This window comes from Heterodontus francisci, chromosome 24 (genome assembly GCF_036365525.1).
Source record: "Heterodontus francisci isolate sHetFra1 chromosome 24, sHetFra1.hap1, whole genome shotgun sequence".
Taxonomy (NCBI): domain Eukaryota; kingdom Metazoa; phylum Chordata; class Chondrichthyes; order Heterodontiformes; family Heterodontidae; genus Heterodontus; species Heterodontus francisci.
Window position 1 is genome coordinate 37,760,779 of NC_090394.1, and position 24,484 is coordinate 37,785,262.

Here is a 24,484-nt window from a genome sequence, read left to right on the forward strand (position 1 = left end):
TTTGCCTTATAATTGGAAAGCAGTGAACAAGGATTCACCAAAGGGGTGCTCAAAACACGGTGAGTTTAAAATTAAACCCTGTTACAGTAAGACCAGATGAAGGCTGAGAGGGACCCCTAGACACCTCTCTCACCTGGTCCTAACAATCCCAAGGCACTTCACAGGAGTGTAGTCAAACAAAATTTGACCGATCCACATGCGATATTAGGGCAGATGACCAAAAGCTCAAAGAGGTAGGTTTTTAAGGGAAGTCATAAAAGGAGGAAGGAGGTGGAGGGAGGGAATTCCAGAGCTTAAGGCCTAGGTAGTTGAAGATGTGGTCGCCAATGGGTATGCTCAAGAGACCAGAATTGGAGGAGCATAGATATCTCGGAGGATTGTAGGGCTGGAGGAGATAACAGAGATAGGGAGGGATGGGGCTGTGGAGTGAGTTGAAAACAAGGATGAGAAATTTAATATAACCAACATTGTTCACCGAGCACAGGGTGATGGGTGAACGTGAATTGAAGCGAGTTAGGACCTGGGCAGCAGAGTTTTGGATAATCTCAAGTTTACGGAGGGTAGAAAATGGAGGTTTCTTCCCATGACCTCCTGCCTCCAACCATCCTGCCTCCACACACCCACCATTTGTCGCCAGTCATACAGCCATTTTCTCCATTTCAAATGTTTTTAGGATTAATAAACAGAAGTGTTCAAAGAAAATGGAAACCCATGGTTTTTTGAAATGCCCCTTTGATTTTTCTCCTGGGTGTTGTTCAGAGTAGTGTCCTGGAGATTAGCCTTCGTTCCTGGAGACTCTACAACAATCCTAGAAGGTTGGCAACCTGCGGGGTGACCAAGACTTGTGGAGCTTAAGTGGCAAATTTTAACCTTCAATTAACTTTGGCCTCAGGGAAGATAGTAAGATGCCTTCACCGTGGCCATGTGCTCTCTCATTGGTCACTCTTGCTCTAAGATGAATATTATTTTATAAGTTGACTTGATTTGGTCTGTTAATGGAGTCATCAATCATTTCCTTCTGCTGTTTTCACTTAGAAAAATATACTTTCTATGACAAAAATTATCTTCTGAGCCAAAGATTACATTATTTACGGGCAATTTTTACGTGCATTAAAGTCCTTCTGTTAACTTGCATGGAATGGATTCTTCATCATGCTCAGCATGTGTGTATTTGGGGTTGGAACTGTCACAGGCCCAGATATTAAATGGCTTGGCCTGGAAATATTTAAGTGGTTTCATTCCCATTTCTGTGACTGATCCTGTTGTTGTTATTGGAGTTTTACTTTATTATAAAGATTTCCTTTATCCCGGAGCTGGAATGATCAGTGAGATGTTACACAGGCACTGTGGGGCAACTGTTATCTGTCTTCCCCTGCAATAAAGTTCACTGAAGGTTAGAGTAAACTTCACCTCCCTGCATCATAACCCCATTGTTTGTGTTATTCCTGACATACATTTAGGAAACTGTTGTGGATTTGGAGAAACTAGGATTGTTCTCCTGAGAGTAAACGTTAATAGGAGATTTAATAGAAATGTTCAAAGTTAGGAAGGGTTTTGATAGAGTAAATACCATTTCCACTGGTAAGGGAGTTGGTCACCAGAGAATACCGATAAAAGATAATTGACAAAAGAACCAGAAGGGGAGGTGAGAGAATTTTTTTGCGTAGCGTGTTATGATCTGGAATGCATTGCCTGACAGGGCGGTGGAAGCAAATTTAATAATAACTGTCGAAAGGAAATTGGATAAATAACTGAAAAGGAACATTTTTCAGGGAAGCGGGATTAATTGGATAACTCTTTCAAAGTACCGGCACACGCATGATGGGATGAATAGCAGTCTCCTGTCCTGTCTGAGTCTATTAAATGTCCAGAACTAGTGGAAGGTCTGGATGCTGACCCCAAAGTCCAGTGATTAATAATTTACCCGAGTTGGGGGAAGAAATCAGAGGCAACCATTTTAAATGATGGAGTTGGTACCATGGTGATAGGGAAACCTCAGATAGTTTGTATTGAGCAGTGTGGGGTGGGGGGTGGGGGGGGGGGGAGATGAAGGTTAAACAATTAGCTTATAAAACTAACCTCAGTGCAGGGACTCCTTGGTGAAAATATGGGCCAGGATTTTACTGCTTCTCAGTGATATTTTTAAAATGTACATTGATGATAAAACTCTTTTGGTGCTGCGTGTGCTGAGCCATACAGTCCACTAAGATTCTCCTGATATGGTCTCCGGTCTGTGTCGAGTTAGCTAATCTCAGCCAGGACAGTGGTAATGGCATCACAGTTGGCTTCAGTGCCCCTGGGTTACAGAGAGGGAAATTGTGATGGCTGTCTTGTGACTCCTGCTGGAAAAGGTGCATATGCATACATCCAGTGAAGACTGGATAACACTCAACATTGATGCCCCCAGAGTCAAATAGCCCATCCATAATCGCTAACTAGGAATTGGTTGGAAGTAGTGGAGGGTCACAAACAGATTGTGAAACTGTACCCCAGCAAGATTCAAGTACCTTGAGAGATGAGGAAAAGTAAATCTGTATCCGGTAAGATTTCAGTGAAGGGAGCGGCGTGCTCCTATCTGTAAGTAAGTCTGTATCTGTCTGTGGTGCTGATTTGATTATGTGCAACAGATGGCTCCATTCTGACACACAGCAGGATAATGAGGCAGAGATGTGATTCCTGGAGCATCTATAGAATGAAAGAGCAGTTGAACTGCAGCAATGTGGAAACACTGAGTGAGGGAGAAAGAGAGTGAGAACAACAGCCAGGCAGTGAGAGTATGAGATAATGGCAAAATCAGAGACATAGTGAGAGTATGGGAGAGGGAGAGAGACACAATCAGGGTACAAGAGAAAGATAGGCAGAGAGAATCTGAGAGAAAGACAATGTGAAAGTGAGAGGGATGCAGAAAGGGAGGAAATTGAGGGAAACATATGAATGGAGACAATGAAGGAGAGAGACAGATGCAGAGAGTGTGTGTATCAAGGGGGAAGACAGTGTGAGGGAAGATGAGAGTCGAGATGGATTTCTTGAGAGAGGAGCTAGAGAGAGCAATGGTCACAAAGGCACAGAATGAGGGTGTATTAGAGAAAAAGGGGAGACCTGCTGAGATGGGCCGAGAGAAACCAGACGTAAAGAGGGAGAGTCGGAAAGAAAAATAGTCTGAAAGCCAATGAAAGAGAGGCATGACCGGGCTCACTGCACATTGGTTCATTTGCAGATACAATTAATCAGACAGGTTTTCTTAGGATTAAACAAGAAAGGTATAAGTTTATTAGCCTTATCACTCTAAGTTAAAACTACTCTGGCAACCATGCTAGCATACATATGAGAGAAATACACACAAATAGATACAGAGGGGAGGAAAAAATTGGGGGGGAGGTATTGAAGTAGAATTTGTAATAAAGGAAATTCAGTTACTGGGTGGAAATGACTTTGATAAAAGCTGAAGTCTTGGGAGTTCTCGCTGGGGCCCAGTGCACAATTTCCAACTGCTTCTCTGGTACCAGAAGGCTGAAGAAGTGTTCTGTCTTCAGGCTGAAGCTGCTACTGTGGGTCCCTGGGACTTTGCTGGAGATAGAGCTTCCTTCTCTTTGGTCTTAAAATTGCAGTCTGTCCTCTTCTGTGTGGAACAATTCAAACAATCCCCAGTTTGGCCAGCAGGTATGTCATGTGACCATCTTTTTGTTTGAAATAGCATCTTCTGCGAGGGTTGTTGATTCTCAAAGTTCTTCAGTCATACCCAATGGGGTGTGGCTTTCTAGCTCTTACACAGACAAAGAATGTTGAGTATCAGGATTACCCAGACCAATCTTGTTAATTGAATCAGTGAGCACTCCCATTGTCTCTCTATTCAACTCTCGTATGCATGTCTCTCAGAATGCAAATGTGCAACCACGTTTTCAGCTGTTCAACTATGTGGTCTTTTTTAAACAAGTTATGTGCAATGTCCAGTAAAAAAGGTTCAAGTAGTGTTCCATATGACAAAATTAATATTTTTCCATTTGGCAGGTTTGATATCCGTCACAGGAGGCTTGCTAGAGCTGTTGTTAGGGTTTAAACTAGCTTGGCAGAGGGTGGGAACTTGAGTGTGGATTCGAGAGGGAGAGAAGCAAAGCTGGAAGTGGAAGGCAGAAAATTAGTAAGTAAGTATGGAAGGTAAAGGAAACAAAGGATAGAAAATAGACATCAAAGGAGTTGCTCAGTGATTAGTGGTATATAGTTTAACGCAAAGATTCTAGTGAATAAGGCAGATGAGCTGAGGGCACAGACGTACACTTGGAATTTTGATATCATAGCTATTCCTGAAATGTGACTTAAAGAAGGGCAGGAATGGCAGCACAAAATTCCTGGTCACAGGGTTTTCCAATGGGATGGAGAGGAGCATAAAAATGGAGGTAGAGTTGCAATATTGGTTAAAGAAACAATCACAGCTGTGAGGAGGGATGTTTTGCTGGAAGAATGTCAAATGAGGCCATATGGTTTGAACCGAGGAACAAAAAACGGTCAGTCACACTGCTGGGAGTCTACTCTAGATCCTAAATAGTCAGAGGGAGATATATGTAGGCAAATTGCTGAGAAGTACAGAAACAGTAGGACAGTATAGAGATTTCAACTATCCTAATATTAACTGAGATAAAATCAATGTAAAAGGTATAGCAGGCACAGAATTCTTAATGCATTTTTTTAGCCAGTACGTGGTAAGCCCAATAAGATAAGGGGCAGTTCTGGACTTTGCTTTAGGGAATAACGCTAGGCATCAGTGGGAGAGCATTTTGGTGGTAGTGAACATAATTCAGTTAGATTTAGTGTAGTTACGGAAAAGGACAAAGATAGACCAAGAGTAAAAGTTTTAAATTAGGGAAAGTCCAATTTTAATAGGCTGAGATGTGATTTTCCAGAAGTGAACTGGAAACAGCTACTTGAAGGCAAATCAGTATCAGAGTAATTGGAGGTATTCAAGGAGGAAATAGAGAGGGTTCAGAACAAATAGATTCTCACAAAGAAAAAGGGTGAGATTCCCAAATCTAGACTCCCTGGATGTCAAGGAGCATACAGCGTAGGATAAGGCAAAAAAAAGGGAAGCTTATGTCACCTACCGAGAGCTCAATATTGCAGAAAGCCTAGAGGAGTATAGAAAGTGCAGGGGTGAAATTAAAACCGAAATTAGGAAAACAAAGAGAGCATGAAAAAATACTGGCAAGTAAAATCAAGGAACACCCAATGATGTTTTATAAATAAGTAAAGAGCAAAAGGATAACACAGGGAATAGTAGGGTTGATTTCAGACCAACAAGGTAATCTGTAGGCAGAGGCAGAAGATGTGGGTATGGTTCTTTTTGGAGCCAAGCCAGAGAACAGCAAGCCAATGACAGGAGGGGGAGGGGGAGTAACTGTTACTACACCTCACGTAATCTGGTGTGTGAGTATATATTTTTTGAGGAGGTAACAAGGATTTTAGCAAGGATTTTGACAAGGTCCCACATGGCAGACTGGTCAGCAAAGTAAAAGCCTACGGATCCAAGGGAAATGGCATGTTGAATTCAAAATTGGCTCAGTGGGTAATAGTCGACAAGTGTTTTTGTGACTGGAAGGCTGTTTCCAGTGGGGTTCCACAGCTCAGTACAGGGTCTTTTGCTTTTCATGGTATATATCAATGATACAGACTTAATCATGCCCCCTACATTTAAGAAGTTTGTAGATGATACAAAAATTGGTTGTGAGGTTGATAGTGAAGTGGATAATGATTGTGGTGATGTAAACTGCAGGAAGATATCAATGGACTGGTCAGGTGGGCAAAAAAGTGGCAAATGGAGTTCAATCCAGAGAAATGTGAGGTAATACATTTGAGGAGGGAGAACGAGGCAAGGGAATATACAATAAATGGTGCGATACTGAGAAGTGTAGAGGTACAGAGGAACCTTGGAGTACATGTCCACAGATTCCTGAAGGTAGCAGAACAGGTAGTTAAGGTGATTAAGAAGGCAAATGAAATATTTTCATTTATTAGCCAAGGCATAGAATATAAGAACAGGGAGATTATGCTCGAACTGTATAAAACACTGTCATAAAATCATAGAAATTTACAGCACAGAAGGAGGCCATTCAGCCCTTTGTGTCTGCCGGCCGCCAAGTAGCCATCCAGCCTAATCTCGCATTCCAGCTCTTGGTCCGTAGCCTTGTAGGTTACGGAATTCAAGTGCATATCCAAGTACTTTTTAAATGTTATGAGGGTTTCTGCCTGTACCACCCTTTCAGGCAGTGGGTTCCAGATCCCCGTTAGGCCATAGCTAGAGTACTACATATAGTTCTGGTCACCACATTATAGGAAGGATGTGATCACGTTAAAGAGGGTACAGAGGAGATTTGCGAGAATGTTGCCAGGACTGGAGAATGTTAGCTATGAGGGAACATTGGATAGACTCGGGTTGATTTATTTGGAACAGAGGAGACTGAGGGGAGATTCAGTTGAGGTGCATAAAATTATGAAGGGCCTAGGTAGAGTAGACAGAAAGGACCTACTTCCCTAAGCAGAGTGGTCAGTGACAAGAGGGCATAGATTTAAAGTCATTGGTAGAAGGATTAGAGGGGAGTTGAGAAATTTTTCACCTAGTGGGTGGTGGCGGTCTGGAACTCACTGCCTGAAAGGGTGGTAGTGGCAAAAACCCTCATTGCATTTAAAAAAATAATTAGATATGCACTTAAAGTGTAGTAATCCTCAAGGCTGCGGACCAAGAGCTGGAAAGTAGGATTAAGCTGGATAACTTTTTTCAGCTAGCACAGACACAGTGGGCCTCTTTCTGTGCTGTAAATGTTCTATGTTTATATGCATTGATGGATAATACCTCCTCTATCCATCACTAATACTGCTTACATCCACATCTGTAATATTGCCCGTCTGAAACACAGCCTCAGCTCATCTGCTGCTGAAATCCTCATCCATGCTTTTGTTGCCTCCAGACTTGACTATTCCAATGATCCCCAGAAGTCTCCCATCCTCCACCCTCCATAAACTTGAGCTGCTCCAAAATTCTGCTGTCTGGTGAGGAAGGGGTCTCAGGCTCCCCTTTCACCCTTCTCTGGTTTGACCGCAATGGGGTTTATCTTCTAAACACAGTGATTTAACTTACCACCTCAGTGAGCACTTGCTCCTGTTCCTCTAATATAATTGCAAATGAACCAATCATACAGATTTTCTTGAGTTTAAACAAGAAAGATGTTGGTTTATTAACCTTATCACTCCAAACCGGTTAAAGTTACTAAAATATGCGATGCATCCATGCTCACATTCACACGAGAGGCGCACACACACACAAATAGATTACTTGGGGAAAAAATAGAGTTGAGAGTTTGGAGTAGAGTCCTTAATAAAAATGGAATTTCAATACTGAAGTTTAGTCCCAGAGTCCTTAGTTGTAGTCCTGAAGTCCATGCTGGGCCACACATGGTTCGGGCTTGCTTCTCAGGTTCCGGAAGGCAGAAGAGGGGCTTTATCCTTGTCCCCTGGTTGCTGACTGTAAGGATCTGTAGACTTGTCTTCCACCAGCTGCAGCTTGAGGCTTCTCAGGATCTCTACTAGAGAGAGAGGAGGGATGTTCCCTGGCTGAATCTCAATTACTGTTTGACTTCTGAGTCACCACTCACAAATCTCCAGAGTGGCCCAAGCAGTCATGTGATGTGACCACCTACTTGTGTTTGAATCAGCACCTTCTGGAATGATCTTTGAAACTCAAGGCTGTTCATACATACTTGGTAGTAGGGGGTTTGACTCTTTCAAAGTCAATGGGTGTCGATGGTTTTTGATGATCCCCATTGATAAGTTTATCCCAGATAAGTGAATCAGTGGGCACCCCATTGTTCTGGCTGGGCTGCGAAATCACAACTGTCTCCAGCCTGATTCTTTGTTTTTTTCATATGCAAATTGTGAGTGGCCATCTTGACTGCTGGTTGTTCTGTTTTAAAAGTTACTTGTAACAATATCCAGTAAAAATCTCAGGCAAAGTTCCACATGATGAAATTAATATCTCCATTTGGTATGTTGGGTTTCTGTCGCAGTATCCTGACTTTCACCAACCCAGTGCTTGCTGACCTACGTTGGCTCCTGGTCCACCAAAGCCTCAAATTAAAAATTCTTCTCTTTGTGTTCAAATCTCTCCATGGCTTCACCCCTCCCTATCTCTGTAACTTCCTATAACCCTCTGAGAACTCTGCGTTTGTCCAATTCTGGCCTGTTGTACATCTTTGACTTCCTTCATTCCACTATTGGTGACTGTGCCTTCAGCTGTCTAGGTCCTAAGATTTGGAATTTCCTCCATAAACTTCTCTGCCCCTCCTCCTTTTAAGACGCTCCTTAAAACCTGTCTCTTTGAGTGAGCTTTTGATCACCTGTCCTAATGTCTCCTCCTTTGGCTCAATATCAATTATTTGTGTCTGATTACACTCCTGTGAAGCACCTTGGGATGGTTTACTATGCTAAAGGTGCTACGTAAATGCAAGTTGTTATTAATTCATATTTAGGATGTAGTTGGTCAAAGTTTTGAGTTTTAGATCACTGTTTGAACCGTCTGTTTTCTTCAGTATCACACGGGGCAGTAGATTTCCTGCTCCTTTCTTAAATGTGAAACTAGGATACCTGTGCCTTGTTGCTGAAGTATACAAAATCAATAACACACAGTATGTTCGGCTATTTATAAAGCACTCCCAGAGGACTGTCTGTTCAAGGCACTACTTGCGTAAAAATGGCTTTTGCAATAGTGCTTAGAATTTTTACCTGTACCATCAGATGGGGAATTACGCCAATATCATCAATTTACCAGAAAGGAAGGGTAGGATCAGCAAAGAATATTTTTTTTTAAATCCAAGCAAACAATGCAGTTAAAAATTGGGCTCCTAGCAACCAGGCTACCCTAGCAACCAGGCTATCCTAGCAGCCATGCAGAGGATTATACACTTGTATTGTGATTCCTGGGTTGGATTAACTGGTGTTTATTTGGTGGCATTTTGAAACGTTAAAAGCTTTTAACCCTTGCTGGTCTAAAACCAACCTCTGTTGATCTATCCCGAAGAAATGGCAATTGTCAGTATTGCAAAGTATTCCTTGCCCATTTCACTTCTCCCAGTTCTTCCAGTCCTCTGCAAAGGCGCTGACTCATCCTGAGGTATAGTTCTAAGAGTGTCATTGGTTTCTCTTAACTGTTCCATTTCCGAGCGAACCGAATGGGCACCAAACTCAACACCCACTCACTGCCCATTAAATGCTAAGGAGCAGGAAGCCTAGATGCAGTTTCTTTGTCGCTGCCCCACCCCAGTCCAGAGGCACTGAGGCCAGTTTTTGCTGCTGAACTTCCATCTTGACTGAGATCTATTAACTATGGACAGATTGGGGATCAAACCAGTCACCTGGGAGCTCTGTACTGTTCAACACTCATTCTAGAGATTTGAAAACTGTTTCCACTGGTAGGAAGGTGTTGGTAACCAGATAACCTTTTCAGTCATTAGGAGATCTTTAACCTCGACTTGAACAGGACTTCAGTTTAACATCTCACCTGAAGAAGGTGAGGGGAAACACAGCTAAACCATAATCACTTCTCATATTACAGTTCCCACTCCGGCCTTCCCCAAACTCTTCCCCCACACACTTTCCAGGAGACCATGAACAGGTGGAAGGATAAAACCTCCTTTTCCCTGACACCGAATCACTGAGACATGTAGTATCCCCAACTGTTTAAAAACAAATTATATAATTACTTGCATGAGGAAGTAGCCTGAGGGAGGTGACTGCCCCTTTAAGACTGCCGCTACTTGTGGATGTGATTAGACTCGGAGTATTGGGGAATGAGCCAGGTCTGCGGCAGGGATTCAGCTGATAACAATCCAATCTCTGGGCTCGTTTGCCTGCAGAGTGTGGGCTGTAAAATTAATTTGCTGCAGACGCTCTTATTTATAGCACATTAAACCTTCCATCAGTCTGAGCACAATTGCTTACCATCCATCGAGCCTTTTGTCATCAGCCCAGAAGCACTGTCTGATCAGCGTGACGTGACTGTCCCTCCTTTACTCCCTCCCACCTGTCCTCACCCGCAGCCCCCCTCCTCACCCCACCCCTTCGTCCTGCCCCCCTCCTCTCCCACCTCCTTGGAGAGAGTACAGAAAAGATTCACGAGAATGGTTCAAGAGGAAGAATGTGCAAGGTTACGGGGAGAAGGTGGGGGAATGGCATTAGATGAATTGCTTATTTGGAGAACCGGTGCAGACATGATGGGCTGAATGGTCATCTTCTGTGCTCTAACAATTCTGTGAGATTCCCTCTCTGCCCACCTCCACATTATTGACTTGTGCCCCTACTACTTTCCCCAGGTGATAATTCTCTTTCCTGGTAGCTTAATTCCCTATCAACTTAAATTGACCCATACTCCCACTCCAACCACGTATTTATCAAGCCCCTTTTTGAAGGAAATTAACAGCATCTGCCTGTATATATTTTAAATATATATATATATATATATATATACATATAAAAACCTGCTTTGAAAGGATTGGTCATTCTGGGGAACAATGTTGCCTTTGCAATCTGTCACTTCCTTTAGCCAGTGTTTGTGTTGAGATTATTAATTAGATTCTGTTCAGATGTTGGGAGTTAAATATGACTGATTTTTTTAGAACTTTATTTGGTTTATGCTGATTGCTTATGCAGTCTCGCTGTCGAGGGTGCCTGAGTTTCGACTGCACTAATCTCCAGCCGCTTCTCTTCCGGGAAATGTCAGGTATTTTTACAGGGAATCTTCAAGCGGAGCTCAACACGGGCAACAGAGTCCTCTTGGGTGGGGCATGAGGAACCTCAAAACAACCAGCCTGACCCAACAGAGAGAGAACGAATGAGCAGGGACGGAGATGAAGAATTTTCTGCTCGGTTGGTGGGGGCAGAATTGTCGTGGCTTCATCAGCCACATCCAGACCGTGAGCTGTTCCACCCACCCCCACCCTCACCCTATATAAATGAAATGCTGTCTTTTTCTTTCTCTCTCTTTCTGTCTCCGTTTAGCTGTCTGTGTGTCTTTCTCGCTCTTTCACTTCAGTCAACGAGCAGGCCTGGGAGAGATTCTTTAAGCCTACCGCCGATCATTGTGTATTCTATTTGTGTGCAGGCAGTTTTGTTAACGGCCTCCAGGGCTGGATGAATGGTTCCATCTGCTTTGGGTAAAGTGTTAATGCTGACCTTGACCCCACTCTGTCCTTTATCTGCATAGCTCTGACACCAGCCTAACTACATGTGTTGCTCAGTTGAGTTAAATGGTTTGCATGCAACTCCACTGTGACACGACTTTTAATAATCGGATTGCATTTTATTAAAACATCTCCTAGGGAGATAAAATCCACCAGTATTCCCTCCGCTGCTTTAATCTAGCAGTCCTCTCAGAAGACCAGGTGCAATTTACTTCACTGCTGCTGGAGAAGGCGCTTGTATCTGCTACACGGGGAGCTGTGTGTACAGAGCGACTATGTGTACGGTGCAAAGGAGATTTACCAGAACGAAACCAGAGATGAAAAATTTCAGAGACTGGGGAAACTGGTGGTGTTCTTAGAGCAGAGGAGATTTAATTGGGGTGTTCAAAATTGTTTTGATAGAGTAAGTAAGGAAAAATTGTTTCCAGTAGAAGGTGGTTTGGTAACCAAAGGACACAGATTTAAGGTAATTGGCAAAAGAACTAGATCCAACATGGGGACATTTGATGCTGCAAGGTAAATGATCTGGAATGGGCTGCCTCAAAGGGTTTTGGAAACAGAATCATTGGAACAGGAGTAGGCCATTTAGCCCCTCACCTGTTCTGCATCAATGAGGTTAAGACTGATCTGCAACCTAACTCCATATCTTGCCCCTTATCCCTTGATACTTTTGGCTAACAAAAACCTATCAAATCAGTTTTAAAATTAACAATTGATCAAGCATCAATTGTCGTTTGCAGAAGAGAGTTCCAAACTTCCTTCTTTCTTTGGATAAATAAATAAATCAGTCAATATTTGAAGGGGGGAAATTTGCATGGTTCAAGGGAAAGAGTAGAGAAGTTGGACTAATTGGAAAGCTTTCAAAGAGCTGGCACAAGCACAATTGGCTGAATGGCCTTCTGTACTGCATCGTTCTATTTGGGTAGTTTGTGTACAAAGAGAGTATCTATGGGGGCAGCTGCAATCATGTGTTGTTGAGAAAGAGCGGGAGAAAATAAAAAGGAAGAGAGCACCCTCAAAAATAAGGGGTGTATGGGGTGATGTCGAAATGCTCACTTGGAGTATTTTGGACATTAGCTTTTCATCTCTGACTGGGTTCTCAAACCATCCAAGACTGATTGATTGATTTAGATGAATGTCTCTAATCTGTTGCCTGTAAAGGATGTTTGTGAATGGAGTTGGGATAGTCTCAACCCAGTTCCGATGGACGTGGCCATACATCATAACCTGCCCCTGATTTTTGTGGCAGTTGATACTGAATGGAGTTTCCAACCTGTATCCTTTGCCGTCATCAAGACCACCCACGTCCACGCATGTCACATGGCCTATCTCCATCATATAGATCGCTTCTGCTCCTACCTCAGCCCAAATGCCACTGAAAGTATCATCCATGCCATTGCTCCTGTTGTTCTTGATGACTCCAAAGCTCCCCTTACCTGTCTCCCATTCCTCAACATCTGTAAGCTTGGCCTCTACTGCCCATACTAAGTTCTGTTCACCCATCAAACTCAACCTTGCTGACACTTTTGCTTCCTGTCTCCAATGCTTCACAGTGAAAATTCTCATCCTTGTGTTTAAACCCCTCCATGGCCTCGCCCCTCCTCATCTCTATAACTTACTTGAAAAGAAAGAAAGGATTTGCATTAATATAGTGCCTTTCAAATCCTCAGGATGTCCCAAAGTGCGTTGCAGCCAATGAAGTACTTTTGCAGTGTAGTCACTATTGTAATGTAGGGAAATGTGGCAATTGGCACACTGCTAGGTTTCACAAACAGCAATGTGATAAATGGCCAGATAATCTGTTTTTAAATGTTTGTTGAGGGATAAATATTGGCCAGAGCACCAGAGACAGCTCCCCTGCACTTCTTTGCGTAGCACCCTGGGATTTTTTTTAATGTATTCCTGAGAAAGCAGACAGGGTTTCATTGAAAGACAGCACCTCTGACAGTGCAGCATTCCCTCCACTGCACTAAAGTGTCAGCGTAGTCTCTGGAGTGGGACTTGAACCAACAACCTTCTGACCCCAAGGCAAGTGTGGCAGCAACTGAACCATTGAGAATTGCAGCATCTCACTTGTACTTCTACCATTGTCAGCCCATGACATGGGCCCTTAAGACCACAAGCTCTGCAGTTCTGTCCACCTCCTTCTCTACCTCTCCTCCTTTAAAACCCACCTCTTTAGTTAGTTAAGCTTTTGATCACCTATCCTAAAATCCTTCAGGGTTTGCTATCCATTTTTGCCTGACTACATTTCCTGTGAAGGGACGTTTTTCAGTGTTAATGGCATCATATAAACACAAGTTGTTGTTGTCATTTTAACAATCTTACTCAGTAGCAGAAGGATTTAAGAATGAAAGGACATAAAGAAGTTGCATTTATATAGCACCTTTCATGGCCTCAGGGCATCCCAAAGCACTTTACAGCCAAATAGTTGCTTTTTATTGAAATGTAGTCGCTATTGTAATGTAGGAAACACAACAGCAATTTGCACATAGCAAGCACTCACAAACAGCAATGTGATCATGACCAGATCATTTATTTTTGGTGATATTAGTTGAGCGATAAATATTGGTCAGGACACTAGGGAGAACTCTGTTATTCTTTTGAATAGTGCCGTGGGATCTTTTACACCACGAAAGGGTAGCCAGGGCTTTGGTTTAATGTTTCATTGGAAAGAAGGCACCTTTGACAGTGTTGGCAGTGAAAGTTTCAGCCTGGATTATGTGCTCAAGTTTTTGGAGTGTAACCTGAACCCACAACAGGTGAGAATGCTACCAAATGAGCCACGGCTGACGCATTAAGGATTACTTGTTGACCTGTGGGGCTAGTTGGATGGATTGCAAAAGTCTGTTTGTACCCTGTACCTTTGTGGATCCTCAGAGACTCCAACGCATGGAAAGAATGTCCCATTGGTGCAGTGGAGGACACCTCCCTGAGCTGGATGCTGAGTAGAGCAGAATCTTTACTTGGTGTCTTACCCTGCTGAACCCTGGCTGGGAGTGCTTGATACTGACTGTTCCACCACTGCCCCCCTCTCCCTTGGGACTGACATCTCTCCACGCTGACCAATATGAAACATTATAAGGAAACGAAAAATATGATCGAACAATAAAAATAATTGTCCTTCAATCCTGGTGTAAATCACTGGCCTATGAGGTGGAGATGAATCCAGGCAGAAGCTTTATTCCTAACTGCCGCCTTCTGTGCCTGTGGTTGGTTATCACCATCAGCATGACTCCTTCTCGCTGAGCGCACGTACTAATGTACTTCGGAAAGATTAAAATGCTAATGATACACACAGGCAGCCGCATAATGACAAGGCATGAAGACAGTGCTGTGTCCCTGGTATCAGCTTTGAAGGAGCAGAAAGGCAGCTGACTCGAAATCAGGCTCAGCCAAACTGTGATATTATAACATCGAGGGTTGGCAATCACATTGTAATAGAAAAGGCGCCTGTTAGCTCCATGGGAGATACAGAGGGCATGTTATTCTTCAGTAATAGATACAGGGCTGCTTTGTCTCTACAAGGGGTACTTTTACAAGGCTCTGCTCACTTACAGAGAATAGCAGAGACTGCAGACTCTGTATTACAGAGAATGAACAGATACTGCAGCTCCTGCATATTATAGAAAATAGCAGAGATTGCAGGTCCCTGTGTGTATTATAGAGAATAGTTCAGACTCTAATAAAAACAAAAAGTGCTGGAAAATACACAGCAGGTCTGGCAGCATCTGTGGAGAGAGAAGCAAAGTTAACGTTTCAGGTTAGTGACCCTTCATCAGACCTGCTGAGTATTTTCCAGCACTTTTTGTTTTATTTCAGATTTCCAGCATCTGCAGTATTTTGCTTTTATTTCAGCTCAGACTGTAGGTCTGTGTGTCAGGTGTGGCAAAGTTGGTAACACTCTTGCCTCTGACATACAAACGTTCTGGAGTTGAGATTGACTCCAGGACTTGTGCATAAAAATCAAGGCTGACTCTCCAGTCCCGAGGGAGTGCTGAACTGTTGGAAGTGCTGTCTTTTGGATGATATTAAAGTGAAGCCCTGTCTACCCTCTCAGGGGGGTGTAAAAGATCATATGGCACTATTTTGAAGAAGTGCAGGGGAGTTCTCCCCAGTGTCCTGGCTAATCTTTATCCCTCAATCAACATCACTGAAACAGATTATCTGGTCATGATCACATTGCTGTTTATGGGAGCTTGCTGTGCTGTGAATTGGTTGTCATGTTTCCTACATTGCAACAGTGACTGTACTTCATAAGTACTTCATTGGCTGTAAAGTGCTTTGAGATGTCTGATAGTTGTGAAAAACGCTATATAATTGCAAATCTTTTTTAATTATAGAGACAAGCAGAGACTGCAGGCCCCTGTGTATGACGGCGACTTTTTTCCAAAAATATACTTTATTCATAAAAATTTGCACAAAATACATAACAAAACAGTTCAAATTTGACATTTCTGAAAGTGCAGTAGAGATCAGATTCCTTTGATACAGAACATGAAGTGCCTCACAACTCTTTTTATATTCCATTTTATATGCAATGTACATTTACGTTACACAGCAAAAAACATTGTTGGTGTATACAGCCCGAGGGGTTTTACACAGGTTCCAGTCCCTCGGTGTACTATGGTGGGGAGGACCTTACACAGTGGTCTTTCCCAATTGAGCCTTTGCGGCGGCTGCCCCAAGCTTTAGTGCATCCCTTAGCACATAGTCATGGACCTTGGAATGTGCCAGTCTGCAACACTCGGTCGTGGTAACCCTTTGCACTGGAAGACCAGCAAGTTTCGGGCAGACATCTTTCACTGAATTGATGGTCCTCCAGCAGCAGTTGATATTTATCTCAGTGTGCGTCCCTGGGAACAGCCCATAGAGCACAGACTCCTGTGTTACAGAGCTGCTCGGGATCAACCTCACCAAAAACCATTGTATCTCTTTCCGCACTTGCTTTGCAAAGGCTCATTCCAGAAGGACATGGACAGTGGTTTCTTCCCCACCACAGCCGCTTTGAGGGCAGCGTGCAGAGGTGGTGAGACTCCGGGCGTGCAGGAAGGATCTGACGGGGAGGGCCCTTCTTACTACCAGCCAAGTTACATCTTGATGCTTGTTTGAAAGTTCTGCCAAATGACTTTGACGGTCTGCTCGGGGAACCATCCAACAGGATCCGCCGTCTCCTTTTCCTGCAGGGCCTTGAGGACATTCTGTGCGGACTGCCTGATGGATTTGTGGTCAAAGGTGTTTTTCCACACAAACTTTTCCACGAACGATAGGTGGTACAGCACGGTCCAACTGAATGGAGCCTTCTGCGGCAATGTGACCAGACTCATCCTTCGCAGCACCAGGAACAGATGGAACCTCAGCACGTAGTGACACTTGGTGTTTGCATACAGGGGTTCTACGCACAGCTTGATACAGCTGCACATAAGGTGGTCATCAGGATGAGAGCGACGTTGGGTACTGTTACGACCAGGTGAGAAAGGTGTCTAGGGGTCTGTTGCTGTCTTCGCCTGGTCTATTGAAACAGCGTTTTTTCTTTATACACACTGTGTTTTGAGCTGCCCCTTTTGTGAATTCTTGTTCACAGCTTTCCAATTATAAGGCAAAGAAATGAATAAACAGGCTTTCTTCGGTTTAAAGAAGACAAGTGAAATTTATTAAACCTTAAACTTAAACACTAATACTGTTCACGCCTGTGGATATACGACGCACCCACGCTAGCATGCACACATGATACATGCAAATAGGGACAGAAAAGAGGAGAGGAAAGTATAGTACAAAGGGGTTTGAGGCAATTTCAGAAGAGTTTCTTGTTTACTGTGCTTCAAGCTCACTTGATTGTAGGTAGTCTTGCTTTTTGTTGGGGCCCAGTATTCTTAAACCTAGTTCACATAGGAGACTTTTCTCTCTTTGAGGTTCATATGTTTTCACAAGATTCAGTTCCCTGAGCGATGAGCAGGCAGACGAGAGAGGTCTTCCCTGCAGCCTTTACCTACAAAATTCTAACAGGACTGGACAGACTAGATGCAGGAAGGAAGTTCCTGATGGCAGGGGGAGTCCAGGGGTCACAGTCTAAGAATAAGGGGTTAGCCATTTAGGACTGACATGAGGAGGGATTTCTTCACCCAGAGAGTGGTGAACCTGTGGAATTCTCTCCCACAGAAAGCTGTTGAGGCCAAATCATTAAATATATTCAAGAAAGAGTTAGATATAGTTCTTAGGGCTAAAGGGATCAAGGGATGCGGGGAGAAAGCGGGAACAGGGTACTGAGTTTGGAGGATCAGCCATTATCGTATTGAATGGCGGTGCAGGCTCGAAGGGCCGAATGACCTACTCCTATTTTTTTCTATGTTTCTAAACCAGAAGCCAGGAGCTTTCTCAGTTCAAATCCCTTGTTGGAAGTTCAAATCTCAACAGCCAGCTAGTCAAGTGACTAAAACTAGTCTGACCACTTCTTCTGTGTTTGTGGATTCTGCTATCTTAGCAGTCAACCTGGAATGCTCGCTTCCCCACCTTCAATGTCTGGTAATCAAAAGTCCATTGTTGGTTGAATGGGTCAGGGCATGGTCCTTTGTCCCTTGTTCTAACTCTGCTAGTTACTATGTAAATGTCTTTCCAGTCAGGGGTTCGCAATTTTAAGTTTTAATGTTCATGTGGTGAAATCATGTGTGCCTCAGTCTTGGCAGGTGACGGGTTTGCCTGACAGTACGTTTTCTCCCCCTTTATCCAGAGGTTTGAACATCGTGTCCCTGCGGACATGGTCCATTTTTGATCTCCAGATAAAGTGGAAGATGGCTCGGGTGACCACCACAGCACAGGAGTGGGGTATGGGCCAGACCTGTGCCACGTACAGTAACAACGTGCGCGCCCCACACCTGATGACCAGGTTCTTACATGCAATGGAGAGAGAACGCTGCTCCCATATGCCCACAGAGATTATAGCAGAGACTGCAGGTGTTTTATAGAGAACAGTGTACAGTAACCCCACGCCCCCCACTTCACTTGCTTAAAAGCTAATTCTTTTCTAACCTTTGCCAATTCTGATGAAAGGTCACAGACCTGAAACGTTAACTCTGCTTCTCTCTCCACAGATGCTGCCTGACCTGCTGAGTATTTCCAGCACTTTGTTTTTATTTCAGATTTCCAGCATCTGCATATTTTATATTAAAACTAAACCGAACACTGACATGGGATTGAATTGAGAGCTCTTTGTAGTTGTTAGGACCAATACCACATCAGAATCACTAGAGGTGGCTTTTGCTGTTCATTATCTGTCCTTTTATTGGCTGAAGTTGGTTATTGCATTTAACATTCTTGTCTGATTCTTGCTATTGTCCATTCACAGGGATCAGTGAAACAAGTTAAGAGGCCATGCAGTCCTTCGGAGATCCCGGACCTTTCCAAAGCAGCCAGCAGAACTTCCAGCAGATCAGGGCTGACTCGTCGCGTCTGGAAACCTACAGGCAGCAGAACCCAGTCGCCCAAAGCTATGAGGCCCATGGCATCACCTCAAAGGAATATTACAACCAGCAACCTTACCAGGGTTATGGGAACAACACTGCGGGCAGTTACTTCAGTGCCGTTAAACAGGTTTCTGCCCAGCACCCACAGAGCAGACCTTTGAATGCAGTATCGACTTACCAAAGCGGTGCTTACTCCAGACAATATCAGAGCGAAGGGCAGGCTCCAAAATGGGGCTCTCCAGGCTCTTCGGTGGGAGGTCTGTCCCAGTATGGGCAGGACTCTTTTAAAGGCTCCGTTCCTTCCACTGCCAGTGTTGCTGCCTACCAACAACAGCACATGCAAGCTAACACCACTAGGAATCCACCTGCCCTGTCCGCTCAACAGACGCATTTCATGCACCAGCCTCACCACAAGTCCATGGTACAACAGGCCTCCCCTTACATCGCCAGGTCAGCACAGTTCAACCAGTCCTTTCAGTCCTCTCCCACCTCCTACCCCACAGTCCAGGATTACAGCCACCCCTCCCGCTCGTATGAGGGCTACGCGCAAGTGCCCGCAAGTTCACAGTATGACAGGCAAAGTGCAGCCACTCCGGACTATCCTGCTCAGTCTGGCTATGGGTACAAAACGGCCATTGCCAAGTCTGGGGGCTATGAGCAGAACAAAGCCACCCAGGTCAAGCAGCACAGCCTCCAGTATCACAACCAAGCAAAGTTGCACCTTTTAAATCAGTCGCCCCAGGTGTACTACCAGCCCGACGCTCCCGTAAAATCTCCCGAACAGTTTTATCAAACATTTAGCCCCACTTCAAGTCACTCTCCTGTTTCCACTGTGGTGAGGTCCCCATCTTATTGCTCAACTCCATCTCCATTGATGGCCAACCCCGAGACTCTGCAATATGGCCAGCAATCTGAGGGTGGCTCCATGGCTTCTGATATCAAAAGCAATGTGCCTCATATGGTGCCATCGGCAGTAACTTGTACAACGCAGAGTTCCAGCAAGACTCAGGGTGGAACCTGCAAGCCTTCCTTCAAGGATAAAATTCCTGAGAAATTGCTATCAGATGGAGCTTTCAGCAGCCTCATAGCTTTGAGCTCTCAAGTCGAAAACATCCCCAGAACTGTTCAGCAGCTCTTGCTTTCCAATACTCTAGCTCCTCATAGGAAAATGGGCAAACGTCTGCCCAAAAAATCAGAGATACTAAAGGAGCTGAAGAGTTCTGAGGAAAACTTATATTCTGAAGAACCCCTGGGGACACCTCAGTCTGAACCACTTGGCACACCGCAGTCAGTGCAAACCGACTTGCAGGAAGGAGAATATTCCAGCAGCTCCGAAGATCAGCTGGAGAAAATTCACTTCTTTCATGGCCATTGCAGGAACTCTGCAAATCTGGATGCTCTGAGGAAGAATCTGGACACCATCCTGTCCTGCTCTGTCACCTCAGCTAACGACATGGTTGCAGAGTCCAGATCGGACCACTCAACACAGAGTGGGGAAAGCTACCCAACATCAGCAGACTTTGATAAGTTAGCCAGCGATAGACAACCCATTCTGTTTTCAAAGGAGGACACGAAAGGCTCCAGTGTTATCATTCGAAAGGACTCTTCCAAGGAGAGGTTGGAAACAGAACTTAAGTTTAACCATTTTGGAGGGGACAAGGAAAGTAAGAGAGTGAACTTAAATTTGTACAGTGCTGAGAACTTCATCGGCCACCTAGTCCGGCCAAAACGATCTGGCCAAGGACAAGCTTTTGACTCGGATTGCAACCAGGGAACAGTTAAGAGTGACTGTCCAATGATGACAAAGGGTTTTGGTGATGCCGCTTACAGCGAATCCCAACTCTTTCCTCATAGGATGGACTCCACAAACACACCACAATCTTTGGCAGTGGATTACAGAGATAGCTTGATGGCTGCCTCTAATAGTAACCATGAATGCTATTCCTCACAGATTTTGGATGCCCCACAGGATCTGGAAAAGCTTAAGCTTGTCGATTTGCCTGATAAGAAAGGGAAGGAACCCTCGCTGGAGTGGGAGGAGCTGGAGGCAAACCTCTCGCAGTGTGATCTTCAGAAAAAGTACCTTCAGAAATTCCAGGCCAACTACAAACAAGAACAAAGACCTTTACAGAAGGACTCAGCTCCTGGGCAGTTGGTGCAAGAGATGGAAGAGTTGAGAGGAGTTGATGAGGAGGGAAATTCAGAGAATGGTGGGAACAGGATAAACAGCAACTCTGAACTTGGGCTTCCCACTGTGGAATGGAAGGAGCCATCAAATATCAAGTTGGCAGAAAATGAAGTGCTAACAGTGGAGTCAAAGGGAAATGCAGTCCTACAAGATGCAATTGCTGCCATCACTGAAAGAAAATCCGTCATCTGTGATGTCTCCCCCACACAACATTGTGTTAAGGAGCTGGTTCCTCCACATCCAGAAGGGAACTGTGGTTGTACAGAGGAAAAGCTAAATAGCACTGAGACAGGAGGGGATAACGTGAGTTCCAGTGCTGCACCCCGCTTACTGGGGCATTCAGTTATCCACGTGGGACCAGCAATAGTTGCAGAACCAAAGGTCGGTCAAGGGGACCCTTCTGGAGCTGAGATGAACCCAGGCGGTGAAAGTGTGAAGTGCGAAGACAATCAGAAGGAAGAGGCCCTTGAACCCACACTGGCCATAGACACTCTGAGCTTGCCAACACTTTCCTCCGACTTAATCAGCTCAGCGCTTACCGAAATAGAAAACAGTCGCTCGAAGATGTCGGCTAGCAAAGGTCCAAGAGTTCGGAGACTCTCGGCCAGAGCGGCACAAGGAGCCAGTCTCAGGGGCAAAGACCATTCCCCGCTGAAACCAGAAGAGTACGTTGAGCCTCTCAAGATGATGCCGGCCAAACTGAAATGTTTGGGGCCACAGAGAGATCGAGCTAAAGGTAAAGGCCCCCAGCAAGGATTCGCTGTCTCTGAATCCATGGCAAATCTTCCCACCAGAATGTGCACCCGCTCTTCTACTGCTTTACTAGAAACTGAGCTGACCGTCCAGTCCCGGGGTCTCTTGAGAAAGGGAATGGTCACTCACCGGGAAGATGGCCCAAGGGAAATGAGCTGTAGCTCTAGGCACAGGTTGCACTCGGACTCAGACAAGTGTTTAATCCAAAGGCAAGGTTCCAATCCAAATCTGAGAGCTCACCTGACCAGGACCAACAGCATGCCTCACAGTAGGCCCACCTACACTGTTCACCCAGATCAGCAGATGAAGGGCCATGAGTGCTTGACCCAAGAGTCCAATTCATATAAATCTGTTGTACTGAGGGCCAGAACTAGGGCTCAGGGAATGATTTTGCAAAAAGATGTAAAACAACGCAAGAGCTGCAATCTTGTCTCCAGTCGATGTTTAACCACCAGAAATAACTCTTCGGTGTCAAGGCCGCAAAGACAACTGACAGCCAGACACGATGCATTGAATTATGTCGAAGAGGAGATGACAGTTGAGAGATCAAAGGCACAAAATTCAGCTTTAAGAATGGGGGGACAGGAGGACCAAAGGTTTCCCTTATCGCACCCTTTGAAAAGAAAAGGTTACTGTTCCCTTTCACTAATCCCGGCTAAAAGGCAGCATCAAATGTTAAAGGCAAATGATACAAGAACAGAGAAACAGCAAACACTTCCTGGTCCTTCTCCTTCAGAAGGTAATCCAGCAGCCCAATCTGTGGTGGATGAACGCATCCAAGGTGAGAGTTGTGAAGGAACTTCGGAACATAGCCTCAGTAGGGAAACATCAAATACTGATGGTAATACCCAGTCTGTTATCTCTCTGAAGACCCCGCCTAAGACAAAAATTCTTCCCCCTCGGAAAGGCAGAGGCCTTAAACTAGAGGCCATTGTGCAAAAGATCACCTCTCCAAACTCCAAATCATTTGCCTGTAGCAATTATTCAGATAGCAATGTGACATGTTTGACCCTGGATGAGATACTGTCCCTAAAAGAAGAGAAACTTGCTGAAAACACCAGCAGTGAGGTGCATCAGGCATTGATTGAACAAAACAAAGTAATGGCCAAAGATGCTTCTTCGAAGATTGCTCTGGTAGAGTTGAATAAAAAATGCCTTATCGCACCTAAGAGAGTCAAAGAGGAAAATGAATCAAGATCTCAGGAGAAGAGCAGTATTCATGTGAAGACTGATGTAAATCTGACTGTAGAGCCAGAATGTACTGAGGCAGAAGGCAGGCTAAGTATGAAGCTTTCTCTGAAGGAAAAAACCACAGAAGAGAAAGAGGGAACGCTTATAACTAATACTGACGATAATCCTCAGCTTGCCTCCCCTTCCTCGGTTTTGTCTTCTGTTTCAGATCCGGGTCCAAATGAAGGGTTGGACAATCCTCAGGATGTCATGGAGCTGAAGTGGCAAACTCCCCCAAAATGCTGTCTTGCTCCTGCGAAGAGGCGCAGTCACTCAACGGGAAATAAAAAGGTCAAACAAACCAAGAATACTTCCAAAATTAAGAGGCCTACTGGACGAGGTGGGAGAAGGAGAAGAAAGCACCTCAAAGGTAGCAAGACTACAAAAGCTGCTCACAGACGTAAAAACCAACTGAAGAGAAGAAACCTCCCTCTTGTGGAAACTAAAGAACCAGTAATACGGCTAAAATACGTGTCGTATAAGATGCCAAGAGCGGAGAACAAAGCCAAGACCTTTTCTCCTTATATTCATGTTGAGAAGAGTAATGAGGTATCGTCCATCTGTACGATCGTTAACACGTTGCCAGAGGAACAGTCAAGGTTCCAAAAGATGAAGAAAAGGTCTTCATTTTCACAGCCCCCTATATCAGTCAGCAAGACATTGCCAACATCTTCAGCTATGTTACCAGGACCTGTGGTGCTAGATTCCGCTAAGCAAGGCTATCTGGTCTGCTGCTTATGTGGAAGACCTAAGAATCACAAGGAGCTCGGAGACCTTTTTGGACCATATTACCCAGAGGAGTATATACCGCCAGTAACGAAGAACCAACACGTCAAGGGAAAATTGGAGATAAAGAATGGAATCAAAGAGAAGCAAGATAGGCTCTCCATTGAATCAAAAGTTGCTGACTCAGACAATGAGAGTACTCTCAGTATTACGCCGGAGGTTCCATCCAGTCTGGAGAAGTTTCCATCCAGTTTGGAGAACGTTCCGTTCAATCCAGAGAAGGCAACTGAAGTGGAAGATCAGAACCCGCTTAGGACTAGCTCAAGAGAAAAGTGCAAAAAGCTGAGCTGCTACTGCTGTGAGAAAACAGTCGAAGACACTGAGCCAAGGAAGGTGAAGAAGAAGCCGGGCTTGGAGGAGGAGCTGCAGCCTCCTGAACTGCCTCTAGACCCCCATGAGCATTGGTTGCATGGAGCTTGTGCTGTGTGGACAAGCGGAGTCTACCTGGCTGCAGGGAAGCTGTATGGTCTACAGGAGGCTGTAGAAATGGCCAGCGAGATGGTGAGATATCAAATCCAAATTATCATATGGGAAAAATGCTGCCTCTGGAAGCATCAACTTGTTGCAAAGTTGCCATATTTTTAAAAAAAAAAATATATATATTATACTAATAATATGCGCATGTTTGTAAAATCTTTTATTTCACGCTTCCCAGGCAAATATTGATTCAGTCGTGTTGCAACTTTTGAAGTTATTTTTGAGTGGTAAACTGGACTAATCTGTCCTCGATAATTCTTGAGTTCCAATGAATTTCTTAAGTTTAATCCTCTTACCAATGGGAAGTGCAAAGGCATCTCTATGTTAGTTCATTAACAACTTATATTTATATAGTGCCTTAAATGTAATAA

General features: G+C 44.4%; 1 protein-coding gene across 4 annotated transcripts in view; it reads left to right on the plus strand.

Annotated features, from left to right (window-relative positions):
- The window catches only part of LOC137383303 (transcription factor 20), a 49,537-nt gene that overhangs the window by 14,832 nt on the left and 10,221 nt on the right, over positions 1 to 24,484 (plus strand). For 2 of the 4 annotated variants that reach the window (XR_010977378.1, XM_068055930.1), the window contains exon 3: positions 18,562 to 24,137. Coding sequence is in view for 3 of the 4 variants with exons in the window: in XM_068055930.1 (XP_067912031.1) it covers positions 18,588 to 24,137 (5,550 nt within the window). In the remaining variant the exon portion in view is untranslated. Of the gene's footprint in view, positions 1 to 10,667; positions 10,760 to 16,564; positions 16,690 to 18,561; positions 24,138 to 24,484 lie in introns of those variants that run through there. The other 2 variants (XM_068055931.1, XM_068055933.1) reach the window with 2 other exon arrangements.